Source organism: Cynocephalus volans, chromosome 2, assembly GCF_027409185.1.
Source record: "Cynocephalus volans isolate mCynVol1 chromosome 2, mCynVol1.pri, whole genome shotgun sequence".
NCBI classification, from domain to species: Eukaryota; Metazoa; Chordata; class Mammalia; order Dermoptera; family Cynocephalidae; genus Cynocephalus; species Cynocephalus volans.
The window spans coordinates 202,124,478-202,140,368 of NC_084461.1; the positions used below are offsets into that span (position 1 = coordinate 202,124,478).

The window sequence follows — 15,891 nt, forward strand, 5'->3', positions numbered from 1 at the left end:
AATCAAACGGGATATGTATGAAAATGCTTTGTAGTTGACAAACTGCCATGCAGACATGAAGTTGCCACTACTGTCACCACTGCTCTTTTTGCAGGATTATCAACCACATTTATCCTCTGTCATTTTTACCTGTGTCCATTTCCTAGGCCCCGGTAAGCCTTGGCTTGGTCTTGCATGCGGTTCAGACTCTGGGCAACAGATAAATACTGTTCATAGTATTTAATAGCTTCCTCATAGTCACCCAGGGCCTCATAACAATCCCCCAGGTTGCCGTAGGCCCGGCCCCTGTCGAGCACAGACTCATTTCCACTTAGCTGCTGCAGCATGGCCAACTGCTGCTCAAAGTAGCCAATGGCTTCTTCCATCACATTCATGTTCATCTTTGTGATGCCCATGTTGCCATAGACCTGGGCTTCTAGACTCGGATCTTTTAGCTTCTGCCCTAGATCTAGCTGCTCTTCATAGCACTTGAAGGCCATTGTGTATTTCCCAAGGGCCATGTAGACAGCAGCCAGGTGCCCATGAGCTCTGCACTCCCCCGGCAAATCACTCAGTTCCTGATATACCTCCAGTTCCTGTGTGTGATAACCCAAGGCCTTGTCATACTTCTGGATCATTCGGTATGCAGTACCCAAGGCCGCATATGCACTGGCCTCCAGTCTTCTGTCCTTCACCTGGTGAGCTAAGCCCAGCTGCTGCTCATAGAATTTTATTGCACCATTTATATCTTTTTTACAGATGAATATATCACCCAGGTTTCCTAGCGCTCGAAATTTAGCCTGGGAATTATTCAGGGACTGGGCTAGGGATAGGAGGTACTTCTGACATTCTTCAGCTTTACTGAAATTCAGCAGAGCCTTGAATGCTAGGCCCAAGTTGCAGTAGGCTTTTGCTTGGCTCAATTTGTCATGAAGGTCTTTGGCCAGTGCCAGATCCTGTTCGTAGTACTTCACCGCCTCCTGGTAATTTCCAAGGCAGTAATGAGCATAGCCAAGATTGTGGCAGACCTTCCCTTCTCCTTCCATGTCTTGAAGGTCAGGAGCAAGCCGGAGGTACTGTTCATAATAGGGAGCAGCCTGGACATACTCTCCCCGAGAGCAGTGGAAGTTGCCCAGGTTGCTGAGGGCCCGGGCCTCACTCTGGATGTCTCGTAGCTCCCGAGCGATGTTCAAGTGGTTCTGATAGTGCTGCAGGGCCCGGTCATGAGCACCCAGAGCCTGGTAGGCCACGGCAAGGTTCCCATGTGTGGAGGCCTGTGAGGCTCGGTCATTCACTTCCATGGAGATCTGCAGCTCCTGCCGGTGGTACTTGACAGCCTGGTCATGCATGCCCAGAGCATTATAGGCGTTGCCCATATTCCCATAGGCACGGCCTTGGGCAGCATAATCGCTCAGCTCCTGGGCAATACACAGGTGTGTCTTGTGGAGTTTCAGCGCAGTATCATAATCACCTTTCATCTGGTGTATGATTCCTGAGAAAGAGAATAAAAAAACAGAAAAAGATTGGAATAACTACTTAGCAACTTAGAAAAAATGTAATTTGCAACTCAATTTCTAGTAAAATACAATCTAGATGAATTAAAGAATTTAAAATAACAGAAGGTAGAATTAAATATTTATCAGCTCTCCAGAGGGAGGATAGCTTTCTAAGCTTTGAAGCAACAACAACAAACTTGACAGATTGATTACAAAAATAAGCATTTTTGTACTACAAATACATATCTAAAATTAAAAGGCAAATACAACACTGGAAAATATATGGAACATATATAAAAAAGTTCAATAGCTATAGTGTGTAAAGATTTCACTTGGTTTGATTTTTGAAAACACAGGACCCCAATTTACTAAAATTGGCAAAGAACTGTAAGTATTAGCAGATAACTCACATCCAAAGAAATGCAAAGAGTAACCACAGGGGAAAAATGCTAATTTCCTTTAACAATCAAAGAAATACAAAATAAAGCAATAAAAATAAAGAAATACCACTGTATTTCTAATAAATTAGCAAAAGAAAAATTTAAACATCACCCTATACTGATGAGATTACCCTGAAATTGGTAGACACACCAATTGCTTTGGAGAGCAGCATGTCAAGAACCACAAACCAGTCCTACTCTGACCAGGCAATCCTACTCAAGGGAGAGTATCCTAAGGAAATCGTCTGACAAACAAAGAAGCTATATGCATAACAATCCTCATTGCAGCCTTGCAGATTAGTGGAAAATCAGAAACATCTTAAATGCCAAACACTAGGGAACCATGTAAGTGCATTCTGGTATATTAACTCAACAGAGGATTATGCAGTCATTAAAAAGGTAATTATGAAGTCTGCAGAAAAATGGGGAAAAACGTTCTTACAATCATGATAACTGGAAAAAGCAGGAAACCACGCTGCATGCTTCCTGTTACAACAACTAGGAAAATAAATGTGTGCACATGGACAAGACCTTGAGGGGATTATGCAAATATAAAATAGTTGTCTTGTTAGGTGAAAGGATTTGAATGATTTTTGTTCTAAAATTTCTTGTAATTCTGCTGCACTGCTTTTACAGTCAGCAATAATAGCACAAACAACCCTCATAAACTATGCTATAAGCTACTACGCGAAGCTATTGTTTTTACAAGTATTTCAAAATGAGATATATCATAAATGTCATAAATATAAAGTAGTTCCAAATGAGGGATATGTTAACAGTAACTTAGGAGGTGGCTTTAAGGAGAGCCTGGTTCATCCCCATTGGGGCTGGAGTGGGGAACACTGGAAAACAGAGTGCTTAGTACTCAAACAAGTTTCTCCTTGCCCTTGGTTTTGAACACACTTCTCCATGTTTCAATGTATGAGCTTTGCAGTGGTGACCAAAAACTGCAGAAGCACAAAAACTTGAAAACACCAAGATGGGTTCTTGTTAAAACGTCTGAACTGAAAATGCAGGCACTGAGAAAGTAAGCTGTCAAAATCCAGCCTCCACAATTTGCTCATCTCTTTGACCCCATACGTTCAATTCATTCATTCACTCACTTACCCAGCAAACATTAACTATTTATTGTGTACTAGGCCTTGTGGTGGGTAGCAGGGGTAGAAAGATAAAGAAGACAAGAGTCTCTGCACTCCGAGGCCCAGAGGTCATAAGGGAGACAGGTCACGAAACAAATGCTATCAGTACACACAATCAGTACTGAAGTTTGGGCGGGGTGTGGAGATCTGCCCTGCCAGAGGAGTAGTGTCTAGTCCTGGGACCCAGCCATCTCTTTGACATTAATTGGACTTAGGGTATTGGGTAAATCATTTAGCCTCTCTGAGCTAAATAGCTAGTTCACCTATAAAATGAGGAAAATAATAATCGTGATATGAACCTTAGAGGATGGGAGTGAGATCAAATGAAATAAAGTATGTGCATGTGTAGTGTAAACTATAAAGTGAAATTTAAATATTTGTTACTGAAATTATTACATGCTTCCAGGAAAGGGAATTCTTAATAGTGGGAGAGTTTTAATAAACTATGGTAATTCTTCTTGTTTTTTTTTTTTTTAATGCATAGAATATTTCATAATTTAAAAATAACTAAATAAATCATGGCACATTTATACAGTGAAATATCATGATGACATTAAAAATGGTGATAAAGAAGTTAACATATTGACATGGGAAGAAATTTACAATATATTAAGGGGCTATATGGTCACTGATAGGTTTTGAACATAACCAGTGCCATTTTAGGCAAGGCCAAGCACAAAATGGCCGCCAACCCCTGCCCCCTTTTCCTTACGAGAAGCCTCGTGACTTCTGCAAAATAGAAACCCTTTTGGCTCCCACATAGGCGCAATTTTCCACCCAGGTTGCATCAGCCAGGTGGAGCTTCCGCACGAGCATAATGCTCCTCCTCGACTGCATCAGCCAGCCCTGGCGCCCTACAACCTATATAAGCTCTCCCACCCGGACGCCTGGTACTGCTCTCCACTTTGAGGGCAGCTCAGGCTGCTGCTCTCCATTTTAAGTGCAGCCTGGCAGATTTTTTTCCTTTAATAAAGATTGACCAGTACCCGGCGTTTCAGCTCACTTTCTTTCAGTCACAAAACAGTACATTTTAATGAAAACTTTAACAGCATGTATGTGTATACACACATTTAGATTTGTACATGAACATACAGCATAAAATTTATTTGAATGTTAACAGTAGTAACTTTTGGGTGGTGGATTGCGGTTTTCTTTCTTTTTCCTTATCTGTATTTTAAATGATTTTTCTATAATGAACATATAACCCTTAGTTTAAAAAAAGTATTTTTGAACTCTGATCCAATATGAGAAGTAGCATTCCTGGGGATTGTGTTTCATCACTTTCCTGGGTTGGAGATGTCACCGGCATCCTAGTTGGAAGGATCAGAGTGTTTCAGAACCTGTCTCAAGGTTAGAAATTCTAAACTCCCCATGAGGAAATAATACCTTAGCATCACCTAGAACTCTTATAATGATGAAAAATTATTAGTGTCAGAAACATTTTAGTTCGAAAAAGACCTGAATTTACCATGGATTCCTAAATGGCTTTTATCTAAAGAGAAACTTTTAGATTTCAAATTTCCAGTTATCCTTAGAGAAAACAAACCATTTACTCCCTCTCCCCTCAGCTTCTGCATTTCGGAAATGAGGGTCAAAATATTTGCCTAGCTGTGAGTTCATAGTTACGAACACAGCCAGAGCTGGGGAGGGCAGCAGGAGTGCCCAATCTCCCTCTGAGCACTTTCTCCCACCGTGATGCCTTTGCAATGATTTTCCCCCACAGCTTTTGGATTTCATTGCAATGATTTTTGAAACCAATATGATCACTTGTTGGTTGCTAAGATGATGATAAGAGGAAGCAAGCAGCAAGAGACAGTTAGAGATGGCCATAAGACGAAGCTTGGTTTTCCTGTATGGCCCACCACCACCAACGACAGGTCTCCTGCTCACCCTCTATCCTCCTACAGGGTAGGATTGTACCCTTTCCTACAGAAAAGGCTAAGCATCAGGAAGGCACACTGTAATAGAAAATGGACAGGATTCTAAGTGAGAAGTCCTCTTTTACAATCCTGGCTCCTACCTCATTCAGCTGAGTGTCTTTAGGACAGTTACTTAATGTCACTGAGCCTTTGTTTTTTTGTATGTTCATTTGTTTTAATTGAATCTCTTTTGGCATTTTTTGTTTTCTTACTTATAAGGTCAGGTTATAATCACCTCAAAGAAATGGTATGAGAAACATAATAGTATGTATCAATATGTTTTGTAAACTATAACATACTACCTAAACATGGTATTACCAGGATTTAGAGTGAGAGGAAGAAAAGGAACTCTATTTCTCTTACTCTCATGGCCTTATGAGTCTGGGCTAGTTAATAGGGAACAGTTGGGATGATAATGGCTACCCAGGGTTCAATACTTTGTGAAAGAAACTGCCTGCTGGTTATGGCAAAATGATCGGATACCCAGCCATCTTCTCCACACACTCCCTTGTTCTCCTCTCTTCCTCCGCTTCTTACATTTCCAAGGAGAGCCTATAAAGAATAATAGGAGGATTCCCAAAACAAAGACTTCTGTGAACAGTTAAGGGTAAGAGGAGGTGGACCTCGCTGAGCTGGGAATTTTTTCATCTGCCTGTGTCTGCACTGTCCCCGCCACTGCCAGGCTGGAGAATTCAGAATGGAACATTACACACTCTTGGCAGCTTTTCTCTTTGTTGAAGCAACATAAAAGCAGCCCTGAGAGCTGCCAGCAGAGTGACTGCACATGCTGAGGAGATAATCTGCAGATCCTCCTTCCCTTTCGAGACCACAGCTTGATTTTCCAGGGCCGTCATTCAGATGAAGACTTACAGAGGGCCTGTCAGCAGGGGCGTGCTAGGTGACAATGTGCTGCAGGGAGGGGAATTAAATGAAGATTAGTGGGGCAGAAGATCCTCACAAAACTGAGTTCTCACAAGGGCATGTGGAGAAAGGACACATGGTTATGAATATATACATCACCACAGTAGGCCTCCATCTATGGGTCAGGAATGGCCGCTGCCATAGGAATAATAAAACCTACTTTGAAGTATTGTTGTGAGGGCCAGTGAGATCATGAGTAGGAGAAGCTAGATAGCACAAGTGTCTGGGACAGAGTAAGTGCTCAATATATTTTGCTTTTATTATTACCCATCACCAGCAAAGACCAAGGGAGGTGTGAACAGGACAAGCCAAGCAGAAAAACTTCTACTAAAAGTAGACCATTTTGCATTTTAGCAGTGAATTCTCGTTGCTTTTTCTTTTGTGAAGTCTCTGAAAGTAGGGCCTCAGTGTACCTCCATAAACAATGGAAGCATTCTTCTCATTTACTGAAAATATTATTATGATGATTATGACCCAAAACCCAAATAGGGCTTTGAGAGCTGATCTATTCTTTCCCTCAGCTTTCAAACAGATTGAGTTCTGCTCCATCCAAGCCAAATCACCAACCATTCTCAGACGAAACATAGAATCTGGGAACTGTAAAAGGCCCTCCCACAGGCTCACTTTATAAACGATGTGAACAAGGCCTAGTGAGAGGAAGAGAGTTAGTGGCAGAGCTGAGGCAAGGACCTTCAGAGACCCATGTACCCTTAGCTGTACCAGCCCATCTGCTTTTAAGATAAGCAGGAGATATAAAGGAACTGTTAATTAGTCTTGCTAGGTGTGCCATGGGACAATAGCTATGCTTTCTAAAGTTCTCATCAGTTAGAAACACATACAGAAGTATTTTCAGATGAAACAAAATGGTGTCTATGATTTGCTTTAAAAATGCTCCAGCAGGGGGAAAAAGTAAGCATTTGTATGTGTGTGTGTATGTTTATGAAAATAGATTAAACAAGATTAGCAAAATGTTTATAATTGGTTTATAAGTATGCGGGGGTTCTTAACAGTATTCTACTTGTGTGTGTTTGTGAAAATTTCCATAATAGAAAGTTAAATAATGAAGACATGCAGAGGAGTTTGTGCTGCATATTCTTCTGTAGGCCCTTTTGGATTAGGAATCTTTCCCTGTAGCTAAGTCCTAATGTGCAAGTTTAGATCCATTTTTCTATCTTTGGTACCTCAGTAGAGAAAGAAATCAGCTGGTACCAGCCTTTATAGCTACACCAGCCTCCATACCCTTCTCCAGGCTGGGAGGAAGACCTGGGTATAATGAACACAACACTGTACTTTGTCCCATTGCTTTGACTTCTTTATAATTATGATATTTAGTTTTACTTTTCACTTCAAATGATCTTAAAGTATAGGATGATATTTTATCTATAAAAGAGGCAGGGTAGAAGAGGATGATAAAAACAGCTGAGAAAACTTGCTCCATAGAAGGAGTGCTGCACATTCCCAACTGCTCCTGACCAGGAGAAGTGGCCTCAGATTCTCCAGAGAACTCATTATTCTGACCCTATATGTCTTTAGGTTCCCTGGATCCTCTCCCTCTCAAGTTTTCACATACAGTTCTTCTACAATGTACTTAAAATATCTCAACACTTAGGGTGGGGAGGAGAGGAGAGACCTGGTTAATAAACAGCTGGCTGGAATCAAAGACATGAGAGCAAAGTGCTCTGTGTTAGAAGTGCAACCAACTGGATATCTCATCTAACACATCTGCAGGTGACTATTTATGTACCTGGAGACAAGTCTCCATTATTTTTGCCAATGGAGGACACCAAAGGCACAGAAATTTTTAAATGCAGGTAATTCCAAAATCACATATCATATGACTTCAGTTACAACCATCTTTCTGATAGATAAGCTTTTCTCAAGAACCTCTCTGTGCCTGGTTCTCTACTCCTTGATCTCATTCATGCCTCAAAACAATACAGTAAGGTAGTTATTGTGGTCTCAGAGACCCAGAAGTTTCAAGAGCTTGTTCAGGCCCACAAAGCTTCAGGTGACAGGATTTGTACTAGAACCCAGGTTTTTCTGACTCAGTAGTCCATGCTCTTTCACCTGCTGCTCCCCTTAGCTGAAATGCCTCCTAGTGAAAGGTGGACATGATTCTGTGCCCATTTCTTTTTTGTTAATATCAGTATACCACTGTGGCAAACCAGCCTGGTGGCAGCTGTAGAGGTATACCTTAGAGACCAGAAGATCCTAAGGGACTCAAGGATGTAATAGGAGGAAGCAGATGTAATCTGTGTAGGCAGCACCTCTGGAGAACTCCCAGGCCGTCACACATCTATTCTGCCTTCCCACTATTCTATCCTTTAACTTAATTACATCTGTTTACTTTTTCTACCAACCCACCAGGCTCTGCCTGTTCCTCCAAAGGATAAGTGAAGTTATGAACCTGTTATCTTCTTTTCTTTCTACAGCAATTTAGAATATCTCCAGTGACACTGAGAGTTAAGTAGCATTTCTGTCCCAGATCCCAATTGTCCTTCCCTTCTGTTTCACCTCCGAGGAGCCTGCTGTAGTAAGGTTGAGGAAATCTCTGCAGTTACCCCTCCTGCCCACAAGCACACTCCATTGGAAACTACCTATCTTTTAAACCAAATCTGAGGAAATCAGATTCAATCAACAGAGAAATAGAGAGGTCCTAACTGCTTAACTTTGACCCTTAAGATTCCCCTTGAGAGTGAACCAGAGAAGAGTCACTTCCTCTGCAGTCCACTCCCACGACCAACCCAAAGGCTTGGGCTGATTGAGCAGTGACAAGAAGCCAGCCTGGAGCCCACCAGAGCCCACAAATATTTCACTGCCTTTATAATGGCCCTACTTACAACTTCACCTGGATAATTAAAAATCAGGACTGCAGGTAAAGAGCTCGGATATTCCCTGGGCCTGTGTGGCTGTAAATTGTGAGGCAGTGTGGAAGATTAATTGTGCCATGAAGTAGAGGAAGTAATAATTAAACCTATTAAAGAGGAGGTGGCTGGAGTGTGGTGCTTCAGTGATGGATGATGAGGTAGGAAGTGCTAGGCACAGTCATCCCTAACAGCTCTGGCTGGGCCACTGTGGGAGAACTTGGTGGGAAGCCCAGAGCAAAGTGAAAAATATGCTGGGTCTGCCTGGCCAAGACCTGCCATTAGTCACTGTTTGGAAAAGGCAAGTGTGCCTGGTTTTCATTCTGTATCACAATAAGAGGTGGAAGACAGCCTCATAAGTTAGCAATGCAGAGAATGTTACAGGGAGTTAGTTTCAACATGAAACAAACATTTCTTTTGTTTCAAGGCATGGCGTGGAATCACTGAAATGCTGAGATAGCTGCTTCTGCTCCTCCCTTGAGTTGAGCCCCCGAAAGTTGAACTAGTCCCACTGCTCTGGAGCACCTTCTGAGGGTCCCTCCAGCCTACAAAGTATAGATCAATTAAAGTGGCATTTTTGGGATTTCCCGATCTAGCTCTGCTCCAGCCACCCCTGTCCAATGCTCCCTGTGCCATGCCAGTCACAAAGCAGTGCCACACACCCTTCTGCTCAATCCTGCCCTGCCTTTTCCACCTGTGAAGGGATTTTTCATCGCATCTGGATGGTTGAAAAATGATGGGATTGCCTTTTCCCATCATTCGTGATAGGCTTTACTAATGTTCCCTAATGTTCTCTTGTATGTCCAGGTATGTACATTCCTACTCATGAGAAGTTAGGTGAGGCCAAATGACTTGCTTTGCCCAGTGAAATGTGAGTAGAAATGATGGTGATGTGTTACTTCCAGGTGGAAGTGTTTAAGAGCTGGAGTGCAATTTTGCATGCTCTCTCTCCCCTGCCTCATGTACTGAGGAAGCTATACATTCCAGATGGTGCAGCTATAGGGAGAGGAAGTCACGGCAGGCCTGGAAGTGAGTTGCCCCTGAGGGCTGCATGAACCTGTGGTAGGCTTTGTATGAATATAGTACTTTGTTGTTTTAGACCACTAATATTTGTTACTGTACCAGAACCCAGCCATATCCTGATGGATGAGCCATCCAACTCAACCCTCCAAACTCTTGTCACAACCTACAATTTCAAACTGTATCCTAACGAAGTCTGTGTCAGAGGAGAGACATCCATTAACACAAGTTTCCTGAGGACCTTTTGAGCCATCCATGCCTCTGGAGTCTCTAAATTCTAGCCCTACATCTAATGAAACTTCTAAAATCTGTAAACTTGAACCAAATTATCTTGGGCTCACACAGAATAGGCTTCAGTGAATTGAGAGTTATCATTATACCCTCAACTTAGTTGATTTGTTTTTTATTGAAGTTTGCTATTAGAAAAAGCACACTGAAATCTATTATTATCTTTGCTATGAAAATTTTATCAACCATATATTTTGTCACCAAAATTCCCTACATAAAATCCCTCTTCAGAAATTTCTTTTAGAATTCAGCTTTTCCTTCTCTGAAAAATGCTAAGATCCCATCTTTTGGGTAATAAGAATTATGTATTTCTCTTTTTATTTCAGCCACCAGGAAGCTCTGACTCAACTATTAAACTTTACTTAAACAACTATATTAGCATTTATGTGCTTTGTATTTGGGCTCTGTTATTTATATTTCCCTGATCTTGATTTTCTATATCTATCATACCATTTGATATTACAAATAAAATCCTTTAAGGAAGGAAACAAGTTATAAACAAGCAAGCAACCAAAAACCCCTTTTATGTTCATCGCATGCTCAGCTGACTTTGCCTTGGTAATCTGCCTGCCCCTTCACCTGCCATTTCTTGACTTTGCTGACTAAGCTCCATGATTTGTTTTGTGGGCTCTGTCCTATCAGCTTTAATAACCCAGGAGTGCTGGTTCTTGGAAATTCTGCTTTATGGTGGAAAGGCACTGTGACCAGAATCAGAAGATCCCTATTCCCAGCTCTACCACTTCACTGTCATGTGCTCTTAGGAGTGTTAGTACTTCTCCTGACCTCAGGTTTTCATCTATTTCAGAAGGCTATTACGAAAATCAAATGAAACAGGAAAATGCATGGTATGATATTCATTTTCTAGGGTATTTGTATTATTCCAAATAGCTTCAATTACCATAGTCCTCAATATTACAAAGAACAAAATAAAAAATTTGCCTCTCCCTCTAGCATTATTTTGTTAGAGTGTAACTCACTATACATACGTCTTAGACGTCATCATATTTCCTAAGTACCAAAGGGAACTTGATGCCAGATCAGCTCACCTAAGGACAGTGCATAAATATGGGTTCTAGGAATATTATAGCCAAGCTCTGCATGTGATGTGAGGATGGGAACCATTTCCTTAAGTGTATCAATGTGTGCATGCATGGGGAGAGATCCTCCTATATGGCATTGCAAATTGGGTGGGGCATTTTTGATTGTCAAAATATCTGGGGAACCACACTGGCAGGCTGTAGGTGGGTCTAGGGATATCAAACAGCATGCACCATGTGGAAGAGTCCTACACAATGAAGAACCGTTGCACCCAAAATGCCAGTAGGACTACATTGAGAAACACTGGATGTTTTGAGGTGATTTTATACTCTGGCATTACTAATTAATAACAGGAAAACACAACTTCATTTCTGCACTGTCATCCAGTTGAAGCTGTTAAAATAAATCACTAGAGCTAATTAATTGGGAAGTCTTTTGGCTGGTATCCAATAATTTAAGCAAAAGACCGAGAAATTAGAAGTCTTAATTTTAAAATCAGGCTTACTGACTGAGCCGCTTCGCCAGTTTCTTATCTGCGAAATGTGATTCATTAAGAAGGTAAATTTTTTTTAAAAAGGTAATTTAAAAGACACCTACATATGGTCTGACTTCCAATTTCATTATAATTATTAATAAGAAAGAAAGCGAACCCTTCCTACATAATAAAAATAGTAGTAGCAATAATAATAATATAATGACAATAATATACAAAATTCTCATTCAATACAATGACACTGACAACCAACTACATGACTACCAAACAGGCAATTGCAGCTCAGAGTTCTCTCCTAAACGTTGGTCTCATAAATCCAAATGCCTCCTGGATATGTCTACCTGGATATACTTCAGAAAACCTGAAACTCTGTTTCCAAAAATGTTTGTTATATTGTTGAGCTGAATTAAATCTAACATTTTATGGCACTTGTCAGTTTTCAAAGTGCTCAGACTTTCATTATCTCATTTGATTCTAGGATAAAAGCAGGATGGCTGGGTTTGCTTTTGATGACACTCACAGAAGCCACGTGGTCACTAAGTTACAGAGCTAGGGCCTGAACTCAGGCCCACCACTTCCCAGCCCAGAACTTTTTCCCCTGGGTTACTCTGCCCCACTGAGTTTCTACAACAGCAACTGCTTCAGAATTCAACTGGGCAACCTGGGGTGAGGACAAAGCCCACCCCCGAGAGCAGCGTCATTCCTTCAGCTCAGAGAGGATGAGAAGATGGCATGGTCTGCCTAGACCAAGAAGCAGCCCTGGAAATGAAAAGGAAATGGGAGGAGGAGAAGAGCTGGCCAAAAGAAAGGCCCTTCAAAATGATTTCACTTTGCAAATTCAATTGCAAAGACAGATGGATTTTCTAGCAAGGCTGGAAAGCAAATTATGAAATCTGCTTTCCCAAGGCAGTCGGGTCTGAAAAGCTTCATTTTAAAAATTCATACTGGATTGAAATTCAAACTTTATGATTGTGTGAAGTGTTGAAGCTAGATTAAACGTAATGCTATCAAAACAAGTGATTCATATCTTTTGCTCATTTTTCTATTAGTACATGGGCTTTCCATTAGGGCAGTTTCAAAAACATGGAAAAGAGCAAAATGGGATTGAAATTGCAAATCCATTTACTGCTTTCAGTTTTTCTTCCCTTTCTGCTTAATTGGGAGGGATTTACTTAGGAAACTGGAGGCTCCTGAGGCTTGTTCACTCATGCACATCATAGAGATGCTATTTAAACATGTTTTCCTAGAAAGCTCTTATGATTCACTTTATATCTGAAACCCCATATACCTCCTCTATTCAAGTTGTAGACTCACAAGATCAGAGAAACGTGTAGAAATCACTTGAACTTGGGTTTTCCAAAACATTTGTTGGTTCATGACACACCTTAGCCCTGCTATAATATATTAGGAAGGGGTGGGCTCCTCTGCCTGTCTGTCTAACCTGCCAGACCTATCTATAGTCCTATCTCCAGCCAACCAATTTTTCCATGTATATGTAAATAAAGGAAACACCCAATCTTTATCCTTCTGATCACATATAGCAGCCAGTAGGAAACACTCATGCAGAATATCATTAGTCTCAAGACACAAAGCAGACAAGTTTAATGCTTCTGTTGCTTTCTTTTAGTTCTTCTGTTGTGCGTATTTTTATGCTATTAAGATTGTATAGCAGATTCAAAATTGAACTTTTTTAATATTTTTAAAACACTTGTGGCAGACAGCAAAGGTTGGCTCACCCAACACTCACTTTTAACTTCTTCCTCTCCTGCCTGCCTCTGCCTAAGGGGCTGGAAAGCTAAATATTCACTTTCGTAGCCTCCCTTGGAGCCAAGGTTGGTCAGGTAACACTATTGTAGTCAATAAGACAAAAGTGTTAATCTTCTGTGAAACAGAAGCATCTCTTTTCTACTGATTTGAACAAATTATGATGCCTGGAGTTTTAGTGGCTATCCTGTGACCATGAGGCACAAGGGACTAGAATGAGAGAAATGCCAAGAGAATTGCAGAGAAATAGGCCCTGTTATCCTTAAGCTTCTGAACCAATGTAGCCCACTTACTGTTTTGTGAGAAAAGGAAGCCCCTATTTGTTTAAGCCATTATAATTCAGATTTACTATTTCTTACAGCCAAAAGATTCCTGTACAGTATTCAATGTAGAAATGTATCAGTTCTGCTCAGTTCTACCTTCATTGCAGATTTCACATTTTTAGCTTCTTTACTATTTTACCTTCTATCACCCAATTCATTTTCATCTGATCCTTTTCACATATAAACCTGATTTCTCTTTATGATTTTCTGTTCCTACTTCATATCTTTTTGCATTCTACTAAGGATGCCAAACTTTTATAAATTTTTCTCTCAATTCCTATTCCTACAGTAAGCAATTTTAAAGGTCTGTCTCATCCTCTGAGAATCACTGTTGATTCTCTTTTATTCTGTAGCAATTTTTCATTTATCTCCCAGTGTTTTGTTCCCCATTTGACCTTCAAATAAAGCAAGACATATCTAGACCCAATATTTACCCACAAATAAAGTATATCATTTGTACTCTAATGGATTTGGCCCCATTCTCCAAGCACTTGGGTTCTAGCCAAATTCCTGTCTTAGATCTCTAGCTAGATGACAAAATGATGATATATACAATGCCTAGCTCAATTCCCAGTATATAATAATAATCATTCTAATAGCTAAAATCATTGAGGCCTTACTATGTGCTAGGCACTATTCTAGGCATTTTACAAGTGTTGATTTAATTCTCACAAGAGAGAATGAGTTAAGTTCTATGGTTATCTTCAAATACCAGATGAGTCACAGAGAGGTTTAAAAACTTGCCCAAGGTCACATATCTGGAAAGCAGTGAGCTGCGATTTGAACCCAGGAAGTTTGACTCTAGAGTTCGAGCTCTTAACAAGTATACTCAATAGCATTTAATGATATCTGGGCAATAAACCAAGTCTTTTGTGAACAGGATATAGGTACAGAAGGTGGAATTTGGGAGCCACTATCTATGCCCAGTTAATTCCAAATCATCTCTAGATCACTCACCTAAGATCTAGTCATGAGTCTCCAGTTGTTTCAGGCTGTCACTTTATGCAAAGGAGTAAGGGTAGAGGGAAGAGGTAATTCTTTAGGAAAAAGTCCCATAGGTTCCCAATACCAAAAACATGGATTCTAAACTGGGTGCCCCCTGCCTAACCAACCTCATCTCCATGTCTCACCAGAATGAACTTACTACTCCAGCTACCTCTCTTCTGTGTTCTTTAAGGAAATAAACTGAATACATTGCACACCATAGAGAAATCATAACAGTGGCAATTACATGAGCTTTCCTCTAAAGAGCTCACCATGCTCTCATCTCTCTCTTCCCTTTATGACATGGAGGGATGCAAAGTTATTAATCATTCTCTTTCCAGATGGAGAAATTAAAGTACAAAGAAGAGCAATCTTCCCAATGTTAGACAGCTGGTTACTGTTAGTATGTACCTGTTTCCTATCTCATCTCCTTAGGATCAGGTTCTGTGAATCCTCCAGGGTGAAAAATACTTTGATTTATTAACCTCTGTTGGCTTGGACATAATTTGCTAAAATGCCTTTATCATTCTTTCAACAAACATTCACTGTAGTACCATAGTGGGTGTTGGGGATAAAAGATGATGCTCCCGCTCACAACCTGCTGGGAGAGGTTCAATCACAAGTAAGGGTAATATATGCAGGAAGGGGGGTCTGAACACAATACCTAACCCCCCAGCCACTAGGTACTCGCTCTAATGACCATCAGTGATGCCAAAGTCTCTTCTGCGGGGGGGGGGGGGTGGAGAATAAAAAATGCTTTTACACCTTGAACTTTGGTAACACGAAATGGTACAGATCAATCCTATGTAGGCTTGCAGCAAGAGGATTCATATTTCTTTCATGACACACTTTTTACCTGCAATAGTTCATAAAGGTTTGTTTGAAAAAAATAATTATCACCAATCATTAATAAGACAAGCCAACTGGCTTAACAGTGACTTAAAGAGAATTGCTAATGAAATTTATTCAGAATAAAAATATGTTAAGTAATTCAGAAACATTTCATCCATTAAATTCAAAAAAATCTTGCATAGTTCATAAAAAACTGGGTAAGAGACAGAAGGATGAGTTTTCTCTTATGAGGCATCTGCATACATTAAGTGAAAAAAAAAAACACGGGGGAGCTTAGAAACTGCACGTGCCCATCTACAATCCTTAGGGGATCTGGGAAAATGGAAATTAGAAAGCAGCAAAGTCACTATATTCTCTATTACTAAAAGACA

General features: G+C 40.6%; 1 protein-coding gene across 1 annotated transcript in view; it reads right to left on the reverse strand.

Annotated features, from left to right (window-relative positions):
* Positions 1–15,891, reverse strand: part of TTC28 (tetratricopeptide repeat domain 28) — a 703,516-nt gene that overhangs the window by 127,840 nt on the left and 559,785 nt on the right. The window contains exon 7 of the mRNA XM_063085699.1: positions 130–1,471. Coding sequence (XP_062941769.1) covers positions 130–1,471 — 1,342 coding nt within the window. The remainder of the gene's footprint in view (positions 1–129; positions 1,472–15,891) is intronic.